A 17636-nucleotide genomic window follows, 5' to 3' on the forward strand; every position below is an offset into this window, starting at 1 on the left:
CTCTTTGATCGCTAAGGTATCAGAAATACTGTAGAACCTAATCACTATTTTTAACCTCGCTTCTGTGGGAAAGTTCATTCCAAGGTCCAACTTAGGATTCCAAGCAATGGAAACAGACATTCCCTTTCCTCTACTCTTGCCCTGGTTACAATATCCACAGATAGTGTCTTGTGAGTCCCAAATATTTAAGAAAGGGTAGGGGGCCCCAAGGCTACAGTGGCTGAGAAGCAATAGCCCCAAAGGCACTCCAACAAGGAGCAGTCCCCAGCTAAGGAAGCCCTGTTTTGAATTAGGTACATTTGGATATCAGGAATTCATGAGTCGGAAACTCATTATACAGCCAAAATGAATTACTCATTAGCCAGTGTACAAAATGCCTAAATAGCATCCAATAATAGGAGATATCTGGGCAATAAACATCTTCAGGTTTTCAAAGGGTATTAGAGAATCATCACAGCTGCTGCTTTCAGTCAGCTGCCCCACTGCAGTTAGACCTAGAAATAACAGTTTATCCGGCAACATGAAAGCTTTGGATAAGCTCTAAAGAAGAACTCCCTGACAGGAAAAAATGTTGACTGGGTGGCCTTTTCAAGCATGTTTTGTACTGCTTTTCTGTGGAAAGAAGGAGAAAACAGGGCAGACATATGAAACAGATGCCACAGAGCAGGTAGAATGCTACAGTGATTTCAGGGGCTACAGTTGGGTAGGATAAGGCTAAAAGTAGTTGTAGAATCACACTCCATTGCCTGTGCTTGAAGCAGCTAGGTAGCACAGTGCATAGAGTACTAGACTTCGAGACCAGAAGACTTGAGTTCAAATCTGGCCTCAACACTACCCGTGACCTAGGCAAGTCACCTGACCTCTGTCTGCCTCAATTTCTTCATCTGTAATATGGGGATAATAATAACACCTACTTCCCATGGTTGCTGTGAGGGTAAAATGAGGTAATATTTGTAAAGTACTTTGCAAACCTTTAAGTACTATATAATTTAGATAATGACAAATTCTTAACATTACTTAAGTAGCAACATTGTAAAAGGAAAGACCCCTGGACTTAGAATCAGAAAGACCCGGGTGCAAGTTCTAACTCTACCACTTAGTTGGTATGTGCCTGGGCTAGTCACTTTAACCTCTCTCTAAGCCTCAGTGTCCTCATCTGTAAAATAGAAATAATAATGCTGCCACTAACCTCACAAGGTGGTTGCTTAGGAGAATTTTTTTTTTATTTAAAGCACTAGATGAATGTGAACTATTATGATTATCTACATGGGACTGTTGGGTGGAGTTGGAAGCCCAAATGCCCCAAAAGGTCCACCAGTCCAGGTTATCAGGGACATTTGGTAGGATCCTTGACTGATTCACAGTCTTTGACCAGCAGTTCCAGGGAGAGGATGCTATTTGTGTTAGGCAAGAGCTCCCCCTGCTGGCCATCTTCAGAATGGCATTAGTTGAAGGGGCTGCACCACATCAGAAGCACAGTGACAATGACAGCTATTAACCATAGTGAATAGAGGACAGTCCTCAGAGCCTGGGTTCAAGTCTCCCCTTTGATATATGCCAGCCTAGCTACACAACCCAGGCTGGACTTAACCTCTCAGTGCTCTAAGACTGTTTCAAAAATCATGTTAGAGAGGTATTGGTGTTCTTACAAAGATCCAGACAAATAAGAGCAGGATTGACTTCCTTCCCTGACTATTTTTCCTTTTCTTCCTCAATCCCTCCTGCCATGTGCTCATCTCCAAATCCCTAGCAGATGCATTCTGAGAATTTGTGATCAATAGGGAAGGAGGGTTTGCAGAGGGAAGAAACTGGAGGCACGCTCCTTAATATGTGTTGGTATCTCTCCTCATAGGGCCCCCCATCATCTCTAGCACCCAGACCCAGCATGCCCTGCATGGCGAGAAAGGGCAAATCAAGTGTTTTATCCGGAGCACCCCTCCACCAGACCGAATCGTGAGTAAACTTTGCTGCCTGATGATTGTTGCTTCTCCCTGGCCCATGCCACACCGAAGCAGGGAGGGCCAGATGGAAACGCATGCACACAAAATGAGGACTAGGGAAAGGGACTGGACCAGAAGTGAGACTCATTCAATCCATACACATCGATCAAGTGACTGCTATGAGCCAGGCCTTGGTTATAGATTCAAAGGCAAAAATACAATACCTATAAGGAGCTTACATTCAGTCAAGACTTAGTCCAAGATTTACTCCTAACTAGTTGTGTGACATTGGACATGTCAGGTAAGGTCTCTTGACTTGAGCTTCCTCATCTACAAGATAGCAATAAACCTGCCCTATCTATTTCAGAAGGTTGTTGTTAAGCTAAAATGAGACAGCTAATTCCTAACTTACTAATGGCTTGGTCAGTTGTTTCCAGCTTAGTGGGCATTTCCCCAAAGAAACAATTATTAGCAATAATTAGCTATTACATATAATATATTTGCAATAATTTGCTAAGCCATAAAATCCTTTTTTACCTATAATGTAGCATGGTGCTTCTTAACCTAGAGTCCCTGGACTTTGTGGATAGATTTCAAGTGGTACATATACTTGGATTGGGAAATATATATATATATATATATATATATATATATATCTTTATTTTGACTAATGTCTCACTGAAAATTGGCATTTTCCTTCAATTATTTAAAACATCATTCTGTGTCCCTGACAAAATTTTTTTAAAGGTTAAGACCTGCCCCACCCCGAACATTTGTAATGGAATTCTCCAAGAACCAATGAGTTTTGTAACCTTTTTGACCTCTATCCACATGGACACAAATTGTAACCCCCTTCACACCTTAGCAGATAATCTCTCTAAGTTGCTATGACTTAAAAACTTCTATGTCCTTCCTGGCTCTGGGCCTCTCTGAACTTAGTTAATACAGTCCCTGGAGAAAAGTTCAACACTGGGCCAGCTTAGCAGGCCTGACCATGAGTAGGTGCTCTCCACACCAAATTAAACATCCAAGCTGCAAGAACAGGGGCCGCTGGAGTCTTGTTTGTCTGGTTTCTTTGTCAGGGGTTGCAGGAAATGTAAGTGAAGGTGCTTTTTATAAAAGTAAACATTGTATTGCTGGTACAGCTAGGGATAGCACAGCCAGGAACCCTGTGGGTGGGGAGAGGCCAGCGGGTCATTTCAGAGGGTTGACAAATCCACATGTCTATCTATCTGGAGCTGTGATTTTGGTCTTTATGTAACTACAAAGTACTTCAAAGCACTACTGAATGGTACTGCTTTTGTCATCTGAATAGTTTCCTTCAATTGTAGGTACAAATAGTACAACTACTGTCATGTGGGGAGAGCTACTAGTATCATGGAAAGATCACTAGACTCCAGGTTCTAGATGGAATCCAGGACTCATTAGCTTTGGAGCCATGGACAAGTCATTTAACCTCTGTGCCTACTCTCCCTCATCTGTAAAATGAAGGGATTGGATTAGATGAGGGGTTCTTAACCTGCTCTCTATGGGTATTTTTTAATATTTTGATAACTGTATTTCAATATAATTAAGTTTCATTTATAATCTTATATATTTTATTTTCTGCATTTAAAAATAATATTCTGAGAAGGGGTCCTTGGGCTGCCATAGCAGTCTGTGACACAAAAGAGGTTAAGGTTGCCTATACCAGCTGATTACTAGTCCTTTCCAGCTATAATCCTCTATGATCCTGCTCAGTCATACTGTTAAGCACACGACCTGCTTATTCTTGGTTTTTTTGTTTGTTTGTTTTGTTTTTTAGGTAATTGGGGTTAAGTGACTTGCCCAGGGTCACACAGCTAGTAAGTGTCAAGTGTTTGGTCTGAGGCTGGATCTAAATTCAGGTCCTCCTGACTTCAGGGTCAGTGCTCTATCCACTACGCCACTTAGCTGCCCCACAACCTGCCTATTCTTGTACACACTTCACACATGCACATACTTCTACACACACTCTGACACATACCAGAATCCAAGCAATGAATGACTACACTCCTACACCTTCAGATTCTCTACACACACACATCTCTACGCACTTATTTACCCCTCCATTCATCAGCACCCCTAAGCACTCATCTACATGCAGGTCTGTATAAATTCACCCCCAGGAAACACGGTGTGGTGGAAAGAATAATGGCTTCTGAATTAGAGGACCTGAGTTCAAATTCAAACTCTGTCACTTTTCACCTGCATGCCTTTGAGCAAGTCACTTTACCATTCTTGGCTTTGGTTTCCCCATCTGTACAAGGAGGGGATTGTATAGGCCCCTTGCACTTCTAGATCTATGATACAACAGACACACACAAGTACTAAGACTTCCACACACAAGCAAGCCTAGGTTCCCATTCAGAACACCCTCTGAAGGATGGCATTTCTCCATAGAGCTATTTAGAATGAATGTGTGTGTGTGTGTGTGTTTACATAAGAATGACTCTGTTTACATATGTATAAGTATATAATGGTGTATACCCATGTTTGTGCATTTGTAAGATCTCTTCCTGTAAGTACATGTTTCTGTTGAAGTCAGACAGGTTCCCCAAAGCAGACAGGCCAAAGTCAAGGAGCTCTAGCAGCTGTTGCTCCCTACCCAATGTGAAAAAGGACACAGAATGGGTGCTTCCTCATGTTCCCTCGGGCAAATGCCTTCTGAAGTAGCCCTACCTCAAACTCTTGACTCCGTGTACGCGTGTATTAAAAAACTCAGAGGCTTGGGCCTCAAGGTGGAAGGTGAGGGTGTTGCCCTCCTGCTTCAGATGGCATCAGTGACTAATCTTTCTCTTATTCGGCCTTCCCAGGCATGGTCCTGGAAGGAGAATGTCCTTGAGTCGGGGACCTCAGGGCGATACACAGTTGAGACTGTGAACACTGAAGAGGGTGTCATCTCCACACTGACCATCAGCAACATAGTGCGGGCTGACTTCCAGACCATCTACAACTGCACAGCCTGGAATAGCTTTGGCTCTGACACAGAGATAATACGACTCAAGGAGCAAGGTGGGCACGGCCAAGAAAGCTGATGAGGGAGAGAGGAGAAGCTGGGTGGAGGGTCCCTGACTCAGGGCTGTGGAGGGCAGTCTGCTGGAAAACTGGAATACCTGAGGCAAAATTCTACCAGTATCACAGAGAGACAGAAAAGGTCTTCGAGCGTAGAATAGTTTGGCAAAAGTGGAGGTTTTGGCCCATAGCAAATGCAAGATAACAGGACTCAAGTTCTTTTTCTGACTTTCACGTATGTCCGTGAGAAAGATTATTGGCCAACTGTGCAAGACTGAGTCAACTTCCTCCAAGCAGGCCCAGCAGCAGCTACGCTTGAACTGCTCTGTTCCTTCTCCCGCTTTCACAAAGATCCCCAGTCAAATACCCCTATTTGGACCATTGTGGGTGGCCCTCTGCTTAAGGGCAGAAATCTAGGGCCTACGAGTGGACACTAGGGGGCAGAAAGGGTGTTGGTAGGATGGGAACACTGGCTCTGTCTTCAAGAAAGAAAACAGGAAAAAATAGCCCAGCTCAAGGAGAGTTCGCAGAGGATGCCCAACCCAGAGTAAATGGTCGGGAAGAAACCCTTCTCTGTAAAAGCTGCCTGAAGTTTGCCATGAACATAGAATTAGATATGCCAGCTGAAAGGACCAACGGCTTGTGCTAAGCGGGTGGGTAGAGGGCAGCCAAGCTAGAAGGAAGACAAGGGGGAAAGGGGGAGGAAGAAGAGTCCCCACTCCCCATTTATGACCCAGATGTCTAGGTATTCCCAGCTCTAGAACCAGAAAAGCTCCAGAGGCAGCTGCAGTCCACTCTCCAGTGACATGAGGACAGGGAATATGTCCAGGTTAGCCATGTGCTATCTCTGAGGTGCCCAAGCAGTGCAAAGATGATTCTAGCTGAACCCTGACTAAGGGCTGAAGCCAAACTCCAGAGTGAGTGGGTTCTTCCAGATGCCAATTAGGGGTGTGGCCATATCTGGGCACTCAGAAAAAAACAGCGCATCCAGAACGTCCTCTGGGCAACAAAGGAGCAGGAAGTGAGATGCCAGGGACAACTCAGATTCAGTTTCTGCCAGCCAGTCCCAGTTAATCCCTTGAAGGCTAGGTCACATGACTACGTTCCAGAGTTTCAAGCTACAACTGCTCTCTCTCCCACTAGAAAAGTTCAGGATTTTCCTTTCCCCCTACCCCCAGAAGAAATGCCCTGGAGGTAGTTCAAGCCGGACTGGCCCTGGCCCTGACCCTGACTTCCTTGAAGGGATGATATTGGGTACAGAAGGCAGAGTGGTGGGGGTTAGGCCATGCCCCTGAGTCCAGGGCCATTTCTACTTCATTCCTGAGCTCTGGGTACCCAGACTCTGATTGGAGATTCCTAACTTGTTAGGAGCCTGAGATAGGTTCCTGGGACCCTCAGTGCCATCATGCTTGTCTCCTGACATCCATTCTCCCAATGGTAGTTCTAGTTTACATGATTATTGGTGCATAATTTGCATGACATCATCTACATGTCATCCTGAAGCCCCTTAGCCTCTTCCTGCGTGTCCCCTAATGTTCGGTCCTTGCTTCTCTCCCCTCCTTGGCCCTCTACCTGGTATCCTTAGCCCTTGTTGCTTTTCTCACCCCCACCCACCTCGTCCCCCTCCCACCTTGGTGTCTCTAACTCTGGCTGAATAAATTCTGAATTTTACTCTGCAGGGCTGAGCCTGTTGGGTGGTCTAGGAGTTATGATTAGGAAGAGCGTTCCCTTCTGGCATTCACCCAGGCCCTCCCAGCTAGCTTGCCCCTCACCCCCACCCCGGCCCAGCTGTGGACACTTGCTTTATTTCCAAACAGGTACGGAAATGAAGTCGGGAGCTGGGCTGGAAGCAGGTATGAAAGGAGCTGCCCAGGGGAGGGGTGGGAAGGGCCCTGTTGCCTAGGTGGGGTGGAAACCTAAGAGGGAGAAGGAGGCTTCTGCTGGCCCCAGACTGACTACTCTGACAATTTAGGGAGGACTTCTGCAACTTGTACGAAGGGAGCAGAAATGGAGGCTCTCCAGGGAGCCTCCTTCACCCCAACATAGGTCAGAACAGGGACTCTGGGGGACCTGATCTTGCCAATGCTTGGGAGCAGGCCTGGTCCTTGAATTGTCACCACTGCCTGCACCCCCTACTGTCCTTTTCATCCAGGGCCTGCTGCTCTCGCTCTGACCACTCCCTGAGGAACAGTTCTGCCCTTTGGCACCCTTTGGGTATCACTCTCCTTGCCCTATCTGTCCCTGGACTCCCAGAAGGCCTATGACTTCTTATAGTTAGCAACCACTTGCCTGTCACTTGCTGGGATGCACAGGGTCCTGCCAACTCCACCCCTGGTGTGTTCTTAGCGTCTGTGCCCTCTTACCTGAGGCTTATCTGACTGATACTTGGCACCGTATAGTCAGGTTTAGGTCACTGGGCAATGCCCATCTCTCCAGTCACCTGGCAACAAACTTGGCACCAAACCTCCCTTGCTTGGATGGGTTCTGCTCTAGTGCCAGGCAGGAGCAAGATGAGGGAGGCATAGGAGGTAGAGGCTTGGTACAAAACCTGAAAAGGAAATCAGAGTCCAGACAGATGACAAGAAGCCTTAACCCCATTAGTCTCACAGGAACTGTGCTCTGTCCTGGGAACTTCTATGCCCTGTCCTCTTATAGATCTACCAACCACCCTGGCCCCAAAGAGATCTACCAGCCACCTCAGCCTTATCAGGACTTGGGAAACTGCTGGGTTCTCCAGTTACCACATATGTGAAACTTGAACTTCCTCCTACCCTATCTCTACCTTTTTCTATTTAATAACCAGCACTCAGGGATTTGTGGTTTAAAAAGCCCGTATTTGCAGGATCTCATTTGATCTTTACAACAACCCTAGAAGGTAGGTAGTACAAGCATTATCCCCTTTTTAGGGAAGGAAATTGGGAGTCAGAGAGTTTTAAGGGACTTGCCCAATATTACATTGGGGAGGGGGCTGGTTCTCAAGTTCAATTCTTCTGACCAAAAACCCAGGCTTCTTTCCAGTGTCTTTCTAGCCCAGTTAACACTTGTTGGATTGGATTTCTCCTAGACCAGACTGGTTCTCAGAGCCAACCTACTGTCTATTCAGTGCCCCCTGCACACTCCTGAGGCACTGATACCACAGGAGAGCCCCTGGAAGCCAGGCAGAGACAGTGTCTGGCAGGAGGTTAAACACTATTCTCTTCCTCTTACTGTCAGGTCTTGACCCATAGGATAATATTCTCCCTAACACCCCTGCAGAGAGCTTCCATTGGCAGAGTAGAAAAGTATCTCTTACCTGCCTTCATTTTCCATCTGTCTACTAACAGTCATCCCCAGCTCCTCTAAGTCCCCCTTCTCATTGCAAGGACTCCTAGCTCCAGGTAGAAGAAAGGATTGGGGCAGAGGATCATTTTTCCCCGTCTCTCCTATATTTCCCTCCACCCTCCCATTGGGGAACCACAAAAAAAGGGGGGCCCTGGACAGCAGGGTTAGATGCTCCAAATAGTCTACATGGGCAGAGTCCCAGTATGAGAGCCCCTCAGCTAGACTCTCAGGGCCTTAGACCATTACTACCTCTCTTTACTCTTGGGGGAGGAAAAAAAGGACTCCAGAGACCTCTGCAGAAAATACGATTGCCCTATGGCCTTGTCTGCCTTATCGAACATGCACTACCAAGGTGGAGGATTGGAGAGGACTGGAAAAGCTAGGGGAAGGCTGAGATCCTGAATGCTGGAGTTTTTTAATCAAGCCAAACATAGACATCAAGCCAGTTTCACTCTCCAGGATCCCTTACCTGCTATCACACCTCCCGTCCTGTGAGATGCTCAGGGGACAGCAGCTGTCACTCAGAAAACTCTGATCTGCCACTAACAGGTTGTAAGATCCTGAGCAAGTCTCTTCCCTTCTTGGAGTTTAAGTTTCATAATCCAGAAAAGGAGAATATTAGATTAGATGTTCCTTAAGGTCCCTTCCCATTCTACCATTCAGTGATTTGATACCTGATGAGCTAACATGTGGCTGGCTCACCTAGATTGGGTGAGCCTTTCAGCCCTGGAGAGGTTACCGGTCAGGATTTCCCAAAAGAAGAATATGAGTCAGCTTCCCCAGTCCAAGACCCCAGGGAGGGAAAGGGCTGGATGCCTTCTCACGTGAGTCAGGTCAGAATTGCAAGTGGCAGAGATGTCACAAGGAGAAAGACCAGCAGAGAGAGAGAACAGCAGAGAGTTCAGTAGACCAGTTTATATTGAAAAGCAGGGCTGGGTAAAAGAGAAGTGTCTTCTTTAGACTGAAGGGGAGTGTCCCCTTTGCTTCCTGACAGTTGTCTCACTGTTCTGTTGTCCGTGGCCCCTCCTTGTGGGCTCAAGGACAGTAGAGAACAACATAATCAGGGGATAAGAACCCTGACCCTGACCCACTTATCTCTCCTGGAGAGGGAGGACTGTATTTATTGAAGATGACACAGCTATGAAATTCTCCCAAAGGCTCTCCCACTAAGCTACGCTGCCCAAACATCCATTTGTCCATCCATTCTGTGCCCCCTGGAAGTTTGGCAGAGGCTTCTGAGCCACCAAGGGCAGAGATCATTAAGCTCTTTCCCAAGACAAAACAAAAATGAGCTGATAATTCTCTCCCGTCCAGGGTTCTGACTGGTGGATTCTTTGAACATCTTATTTGTCCTTCATTTGTAACCCAAAGGCATCCTCCTTTGCCCCACTCATTCCTCACCTTCTGCCTTCCAGAACTTTTCTCCTACCAGTGACTAGTTCCTGTCCTTTTGCTCCCACTTCCTTCAGCACGTCTGCCCTTTACCCCACAATGTTTGTACCTGCTAGTCCTCTCCCACCAGTCCCAATTCCCTCTTCAGTCCCTTCTGTCACCTTCATACCACTTCCCTCCCTCAGTACCCCCACCACCACCAGAGGTCCTAGATCAGTCTGACTTAGGTGGGATTCTCCATTTCCCAGGAAGGAGGGAGGTCCCTCTAAGTGTGCCCCCCCCAACCTGTAAGGGGCTCTACCCACACCAACAGTGGTAGAGAAGAGTTGTAAGGAGTGACTGAGCTGAGTCTCCAAACACCACCACCATAATAGGTGCTTTCTTTCTTCCTACAGAGTCCGTGCCAATGTCTGTCATCATTGGGGTAGCGGTGGGAGCCGGTGTGGCCTTCCTTGTCCTCATGGCAACCATTGTGGCCTTCTGCTGTGCCCGTTCCCAGAGAAGTATGGAGGAGCAGGGGATCTGGGATCTTCTCAGGGTGGGAGGGTGAGAATACAACCAGAATTGGACCACTCAACTCTGAGTAGGTCCTGTAGTTGCAAAACAGTTAACATGGGACCCTGATCACAATATGGCCAGTCCCCCCAATATTTTCAATCAGTTTCCCTTCTGCGTATAAAGCCTTGCCCTGTTTGCTAGGCAGAGATGCAAAGCAAACAGCAGGAGGAGGAGGAGGAAAAGAAGAGGAGGAGGAGGAGGGAAAAGGGAGGGGGGAGAGGAGATTTGCTCTTTTTGCTCTTTGCCCTTGACTGCTTCTAGCCTAACAGGTGAAACTTGACACATATACTTAAAACAGTCCGAAAGAGAGAATACAAGGAATGTGTACCAATGAGTACAAACACTATGCAATTATATGGCAACATATGCATGTACATGACCAGGAATGTTGGGAGTAGGTGGTTGAAGGAACTGGACATTTTTTGCCGAGAAAGAAGACTGGGGGGAGAGGGAAGGGTTTACAGTAGAAGAGGAGAACCACACATGATTATTATCTTCCCTTAAGTAACTGGAAAGAGAATTACTCTGTGTCATCTGCAAAGAACAGAAGTTTTATTCTAACAATAACAGAACAACAACAGAAGTTATTCTACCAATGAGTAGAACTTATAAAAAAGCCAAACTGGGCTCAATAGAGGAAGGAATTTTCCAACAATTCCTTTTCTGAAAATAGGATGGGCTGCCAGGTGAAGCAGCAACCTCATCACTAGAAGTGTTCAGGTTAAGAATGAATTACCACCTGCCAGGGATGCTACAGAAGATATTCCTGCAGTGGGTGGTAGGTTAGACTAGATGACATTCTAATGGACTCTTTCCATTCTAATATTCCTGGATTCTGTGAATGGGGTTTTACAGGCCTAGAAGAGATCACATGAGAAGGCTTTCCCCACAGTGAGTGTTGAGCAGTTTTGAAGGATAGGACATGCATTGATTAGCAGAAAGGAGGCAAGGGACGGTCAGATATGAGGAAGGTTTTACAAGCACATATGAAGGCTCAAAAATGGAAGCAAAAATATAGGAACCAAGACTGGAAAGAGTCTCAAACATTTGAAGCTGCACCTGAAAACCCACCCAACCTGAAGTTTTGTCTTACTTCCTTCTAATGGGTTCAAGCTACCACAGAGCTATTGGATTCATGGTTTCTTCTTCCTGTCACTGGGCCACCAAGCCACACCTAATCTCAAAGGCAGTATTTCCCAATCCAAACTGTGCCTCTAACCAGTAAAATAATCTAAATTCTTTACCTCTGACAGCTCAGCCCTGTTGAGTAGAAACTCCCCAAGGCTTAAGCCAAGTTATGTTTATAGGATTTGAGAAATAAGAAGAATTTATATAGAGCCTATCATATAGAGGCAGTGGGCTAAACATTACAAGTAGGCAATGTTTTTATCCCCAGTTGAGGAAATGGGTAAGTAGAGGTTAAATGACAGGTCCAGGATTCACATAGCCAGTAAGCCTCTAAGCGCATATTTGAATTCAGGTCTTCCTGACTCCAGGCCCAGTTCTCTATCTACTGTACCAGCTAGCCTCTTAAAGGTAAGGATCTTTAATAGTAAGAGGTTTATAAATTGCTAAAAAATTTGCCACAGATCAGTGGTTGGAAAACACTGTTCTGTTCACCTGAGAAAAATGTTAGGTCTTTAAAAATACATAAATAAACTTTTGAAATTTGCAGGACAAAGGGCATGTTGTTAGTTTGCTGTAAGATTGTATTCTGTATATATGTTTTCACGTAAATAAATGAAAATCTACATTCAGAGTTACATTTTAATTTTTATTCTAAATGAAAAAAATCCCCTTTTTACTTGAAAAATTGTAAGCCACATTGTTAATAAAGTAACAATAAATATTACAAAAAATACATACATAAATAACTTAACTAACAAAAGACGAAAGTAATATCAAACAATTAACTAAGTGGATAGATTGGAGAGAGGGAAGGAGGGAGGGAAAAAGAAATATAAGCAGACAAGACAATGTCTGCCTCAAGAAGCCTTACCATTCTAAAGAGAGAAGACAACACATAAAAAGGTATAGGCATTTTATCTTAAGTTATCCAGAATCTAACCCTTGATGGCTGACACAAATTTCCAGGACCAACCCGACCCAGTCTCTCCATATCTGATCCCACTCTCAATCCTGTCCTGACCATATTCTCTTTTTTTTTTTTTGCTAGGCAATGGGGTTAAGTGACTTGTCCAGGGTCACACAGCTAGCAAGTGTTATGTGTCTGAGGTCACATTTGAACTCAGGTCCTCCTGAATCCAGGGCAGGTGCTCTATCCACTGCATCACCTAGCTGCCACCCTTCATGAGCATCTAGGCCTAGCCTCACCATCTGGTGAGCTGCTAGGATTCCTGGAGATGGTCCCAGACAGAGCTGCCCCTAGCCAAACTCCTAAAACTCACTCCTTTTCATTTCTGACTTCAAAACTCTGGCCCATTGCTGTTCCTCCCACCAGGTCTCCACTTGCAGTGCATTTGCCTCTCCCTCTCAGTCCACTTGCAGAGCTGCTGACTTAACTAAACCAGCTGAGTCCAATTAGCATTTCACACCTGTCCTAGCCCAGCTGCCAGCTCCACCCTTTCCCTTGCCTTACAATTTTATAGTGCACAATTGTTTTAAATTTCCAGTAATAACGTCATTCAATTGCCAATAGAGGAAGGGTCCTTTCATGGCACGGTGCATGAGGAAAAGTAATCAGGTTTGATGACTGGAGTGACCACAAACCTGAAGACTGCAGCCACTGTGTGAAGGCAAATGACGAAGACATAAGTCAGCCAGGAATGGAAAGCAGAAAAGCTGAAGCTGATGCATGCCCCAAGAGGGTTTCCTTGGAGGTAGAGAAGAACTGATAAGTCAAGTCCCCCAACAGTAAGCTTCTTGAACTAGGAAGCCTATGAGTTATCTAGAGACAGCTTGGTAGAAAGAATTCTGAACTTCCATTCAGTCAGTCAATAAGCACTTATTAAGTGGCTAGTATGTACCAAGCACTAAAATAACAAACTTTGGAGTCAGAAAAACCTCAGTTCAAATCCAGCTTCAAACACTTACTTAACTAGCTGTGTGACTCTGGGCAAGTCACTTAACCTCATTTGCCTCATCTGTAAAATAGGAAGAATAATAGCACCTATCTCCCATAGTATTTGTAAAGTGTTTTGCAAGCCTTAAAGTGCTATGTAAGTGCTGGCTATTGTTATTATTCCCCTCTTAAGCAGTAAAGTCTGGAGGACCCTAAAATATGCTCTGTGCTCTTTAAGCAGTATCTTAGGGATCGCTGAATACCTGGTTGATATATAGTTCAAATGGTGGGAACTCAGATAGCCACAAACATCAGGTCTACATTTTCAAGTCAGGGCTATTTGCTCATGAGTCCTTTTGATCTTTAGACTAAAGAATAGCTGCACAGAGGTGCTTTACTCAGGAAGACCAGGGTCCCCCATTTGCAACCATGGGGAATAGGGACAGATCCCAAGAATAAAGGTGAAAAGCAGGAATGGCTCCCTACGGAGGAGTGAGGACAGGGCGAGAGTAGTTTTATCCTCTGTCCTTCCCCACTCTCTGCTCAGATCTGAAAGGCGTTGTGTCGGCAAAGAATGACATCCGAGTAGAGATCGTCCACAAGGAGCCCGCCTCTGGGAGAGATGCTGAGGAGCACCCCACCATCAAGCAGCTGATGGTAAAAATGTTGTCCCTTGCCCCTGTTCAAACCCACGTGCACCAACCCCTCAAGATCCTGGGCATGAGGGACATAGTAGTTAGCAGTTCAATTCAACAAGTAGAGAACACATTCCACCCCCACCCCCTTTTTTATCCAATTAGGGCAAATCACCACAAGGCCAGATACAGCAGCAAGTCCAGGGGCTCAGCCCAAGGTTGCTTCTGCACTCTCCCCCTTTTTCCCAGCAACCTCAACCCCAGCAGAAAAAAAAAAGTAATTCTTTCACAGATCTCTAAGAAAATATCCACTTGCTTCCTGGGGCAAGGAGAGGACAAACCCAGTCTTCGGTGGTAACATAATGTTTCCCTGGACAAGTGCTGGGGCTGGCAGGAAAGCCCACAGATGGCTCCTTCCAGGAGGGCTATTCCTTGGTGTCCATAGGGCTATGGACAAGGCCAGCTTCCCATCCTAATAGCCTCCCACTTGAGCTCCCCATCCTAATCCAAACCTGCAGGGTACCACTATATTCCCTAGGAAGGTCAATGAATGTGTTCTGGCAGAGGGGAAGTGATGAGAAGTCCAAGGCCAAACCAACCCCATTGTGTCTTTCCCCACCCGCACCCACCCACACATGGTTTCATGGCCAAGGAAAGACATCCTTGAAGGATTTTCTGTGGATAAGGGAGCAGGAAGGATCCCAGAACAAATAAGAATCAGAGTCATCCTGGAAGAGAGGAAAGGACAGGGTGGGAAGGGGATGAGGCAGGATAGAAATGTCCCCTCCCTAAGACTCTAAGAAGAGACCAGTTAGAGGGCAGGGTGGGGAGCAGGAAAGAGGCCCTGTTCATGGAATAAACTGGGACCTTGGACAAACATCACAAGTGAGAAATGTGAGAAACAGGAAATGATGTGTGTTACAAGGGTATGCGTCATGGAGGTTATAAGTTCAACATAACAAAAGCATATGGAGCATCTACTAACATCATGGACATGAGTTTATCATTAACTTTATGTCTAATTATCATCTGTCTTCTGGCAGATAAAGCTCATATTCATAAACCTCTGGCAATGTTTTAGATAAAGGTTGCCACGTATTCATTATGGCCGGGGCTCTGATTCGTAGGCAATATTTGGTTTCCCTGTAATTGGAAAGCAGAGTCATTAGAGGGTAACCCCCAAGGCCTACACCAAGGCAAATAGAATCCTAAAAGCCCCAGTGCCCTCTATCTCTTCTCCTGACATGGGACTGAGAAGCAAACATAATAAAAACTGAGATTTCCTCCAAGCTTCTCTGCCCTTCAGTGAAAGTAGCTGAGAAAAGCGCCATCTTCAACAGGCCTCTGTTTTAAACCCCCTGGGGAAAATGGGAATGTTGTCTCATCCCCCTTCCACTGAAAATCCTCCTTTGTACTGCAGATGGATAGAGGGGAATTCCAGCAGGACTCAGTTCTGAAGCAGCTGGAGGTGCTCAAGGAGGAGGAGAAGGAATTTCAGAACCTAAAGGTAAAAAGTAATGTCCTGAAGGCTGTTGTGGGTATTTACAGAGATGGAGGGCAGTAATATCACAGATGGACTCCAGGTTCCAACACCCAGCTGATGCAAGGCCACCAACATCCAAGGGAAGCCCAAGACCCCTGATTATCATTGGGCAAGAAAGATGGCAGAAGGCCATCCTAGGGACAAGCCCCCCACTCAAGTGATACCACCATACCCTAACACACACAAAGACAGCTTGAAGTGTCAGGGCTCCTTGCTCCAACTCTGGAGGATAGTCTTATTATTCAGAGTATTCAGGATGATTATTCAATTTGCACATCACTCATATAATTCAATTCAACAAGCATTTGTTAAGCCCAGATTACTCACAAAACAGTTGTGCCAACGTGCTTTATGCCTTTGGTGCCCTAGACTCCAAAGCCCCTCCAGTCAATCCCCTCCCCATAGTGTCTCCATCTTTCCAGAGGCCCCAGGAAACCCTGCCCCTCTCTTCTTTGAACACCTATCCTCTGGTGAATCACATTGGGCTGACCCAAGCACGAAAAAATACCAGGTTGGGTTCTCTCCAGCCTGGCACAATCATGCTTTTCTTCTTCCCTGTCTAGGACCCCACCAATGGCTACTACAGTGTCAACACCTTCAAGGAGCACCACTCTACCCCCACCATCTCCCTATCCAGCTGCCAGCCTGACCTACGCCCTGCCGGAAAACAACGAGTGCCCACAGGCATGTCCTTCACCAACATCTACAGCACCCTGAGTGGCCAGAGTCGACTCTATGACTATGGGCAGAGATTTGTGCTGGGCATGGGTAGCTCATCCATTGAGCTGTGTGAGCGTGAGTTCCAGAGAGGATCACTCAGTGACAGCAGCTCCTTTCTGGACACACAGTGCGACAGCAGCGTCAGCAGCAGTGGCAAGCAGGATGGCTATGTGCAGTTTGACAAGGCCAGCAAGGCCTCTGCCTCTTCTTCCCACCACTCCCAGTCCTCCTCCCAGAACTCGGATCCCAGCCGACCTCTGCAGCGGAGGATGCAGACTCACGTCTGAAGGAACCAGACCCATGGGAAAGGGATTGGGGAGGGAGAATAGGGCGCCCTGATGTCCAAGGGGACTGTGGGTACCATGGAGGGGACACCAGGACTAGCTGATCCCTAGGACAGCATCATCCCCCCCCCCACCATCCCACTTCAAAGCTCTAATCAAGCACAAATCTCTCTCCCTGACCATGGCATGGGAAATAATGGACAAAGAGCATAGCTGAAGGCATAGAGCCCAATGCTGGACAACCTCCTGCCCCCAGCCCATTTCCCGGTGACCCCAGCTCTGCTGCCTTCTCTTCCCACAGGTACTGGTAGCAGCTACCACTTTGCTTTAATGAAACTGGTGTCCATTCTTGGGGCTCTATCCCCCAGGTACCCATATTTCCCCATTCTTTGTTCCTGTACCCCTCTGCAGTCTTGGGGAAATCAGGAATCTCTTCCTAGCACTGTCACCCCAAGTACTCCATATCTTTCCCTGCTGTTCATAGCTACTACTTTGGAGACTGGGAAGTCAACAGCAGTCCTGAGTGGGATGCACCCCCTCAACCAACTTGGTAGGGATCCCCCCATTTCTGTTTCGTGTTTTGTGTCCATATTATTGCAATTCTGTCTTTGGACTCAACATCCCTGGATTCTGAGGCAGGGGCTGACCCACTTGGAGGCTGATGGTACTGAGAGGGAGGAGGAGGGAGAATTTCTGCACTGAAAGTAGCCCCTGCCAAAACCCACCCCTCCTTCTGTAACACAGAACCTCTCTGCGCTCCCCATTGCTTTGTGTACCCCCATAGCACAACTGGAGTTAATATAAGAGGTGTGAGAGCTTCTCTGGTCAGGATTCTTTCAATGGAAAAGTGGTGAAGGGTATTGTGAAAATGATTACATGATTACAAAGGGAACTGATTTGGGAAAAGAGTCAGGATACTGAGTGAGTGGACAGGAAGATCTGGGCATGGAATATTTCTCAGTCTCCTCCACTCTGTGGGAGTGGAGTACAGTCTGACTCTCACTCCATTTGGTTCAGGGGGATGACTATACCTTGCTCATTCTCTGTTCTTCCTGAGATCCTCAGCAGCTGGTCCATGAAAAGTGACGCCACGTCTGCAGAGCAGTCTATGTCCTTCTGCCCTGGATATATCTCAGCTTGCAGTCAGGGGCAGTGGAGCTGGGACAGAGGAGAGTAGCAGCCCCACAA

At 46.5% G+C, this 17636-nt stretch overlaps 1 protein-coding gene across 1 annotated transcript in view; it reads left to right on the top strand.

Moving 5' to 3' along the window:
- KIRREL3 (kirre like nephrin family adhesion molecule 3) overlaps positions 1-17268 on the top strand; it is a 173956-nt gene extending 156688 nt beyond the window's left edge. Inside the window, exons 10-16 of the mRNA XM_021000632.2 lie at positions 1853-1953; positions 4775-4973; positions 6791-6826; positions 10082-10189; positions 13814-13923; positions 15322-15408; positions 16008-17268. Coding sequence (XP_020856291.2) covers positions 1853-1953; positions 4775-4973; positions 6791-6826; positions 10082-10189; positions 13814-13923; positions 15322-15408; positions 16008-16451 — 1085 coding nt within the window. The 3' untranslated portion in view covers positions 16452-17268. The remainder of the gene's footprint in view (positions 1-1852; positions 1954-4774; positions 4974-6790; positions 6827-10081; positions 10190-13813; positions 13924-15321; positions 15409-16007) is intronic.
- The last annotated feature ends 368 nt before the right edge of the window (positions 17269-17636 follow it).

Source organism: Phascolarctos cinereus, unplaced genomic scaffold, assembly GCF_003287225.1.
Source record: "Phascolarctos cinereus isolate Bilbo 61053 unplaced genomic scaffold, phaCin_HiC Scaffold_726;HRSCAF=1367, whole genome shotgun sequence".
NCBI classification, from domain to species: domain Eukaryota; kingdom Metazoa; phylum Chordata; class Mammalia; order Diprotodontia; family Phascolarctidae; genus Phascolarctos; species Phascolarctos cinereus.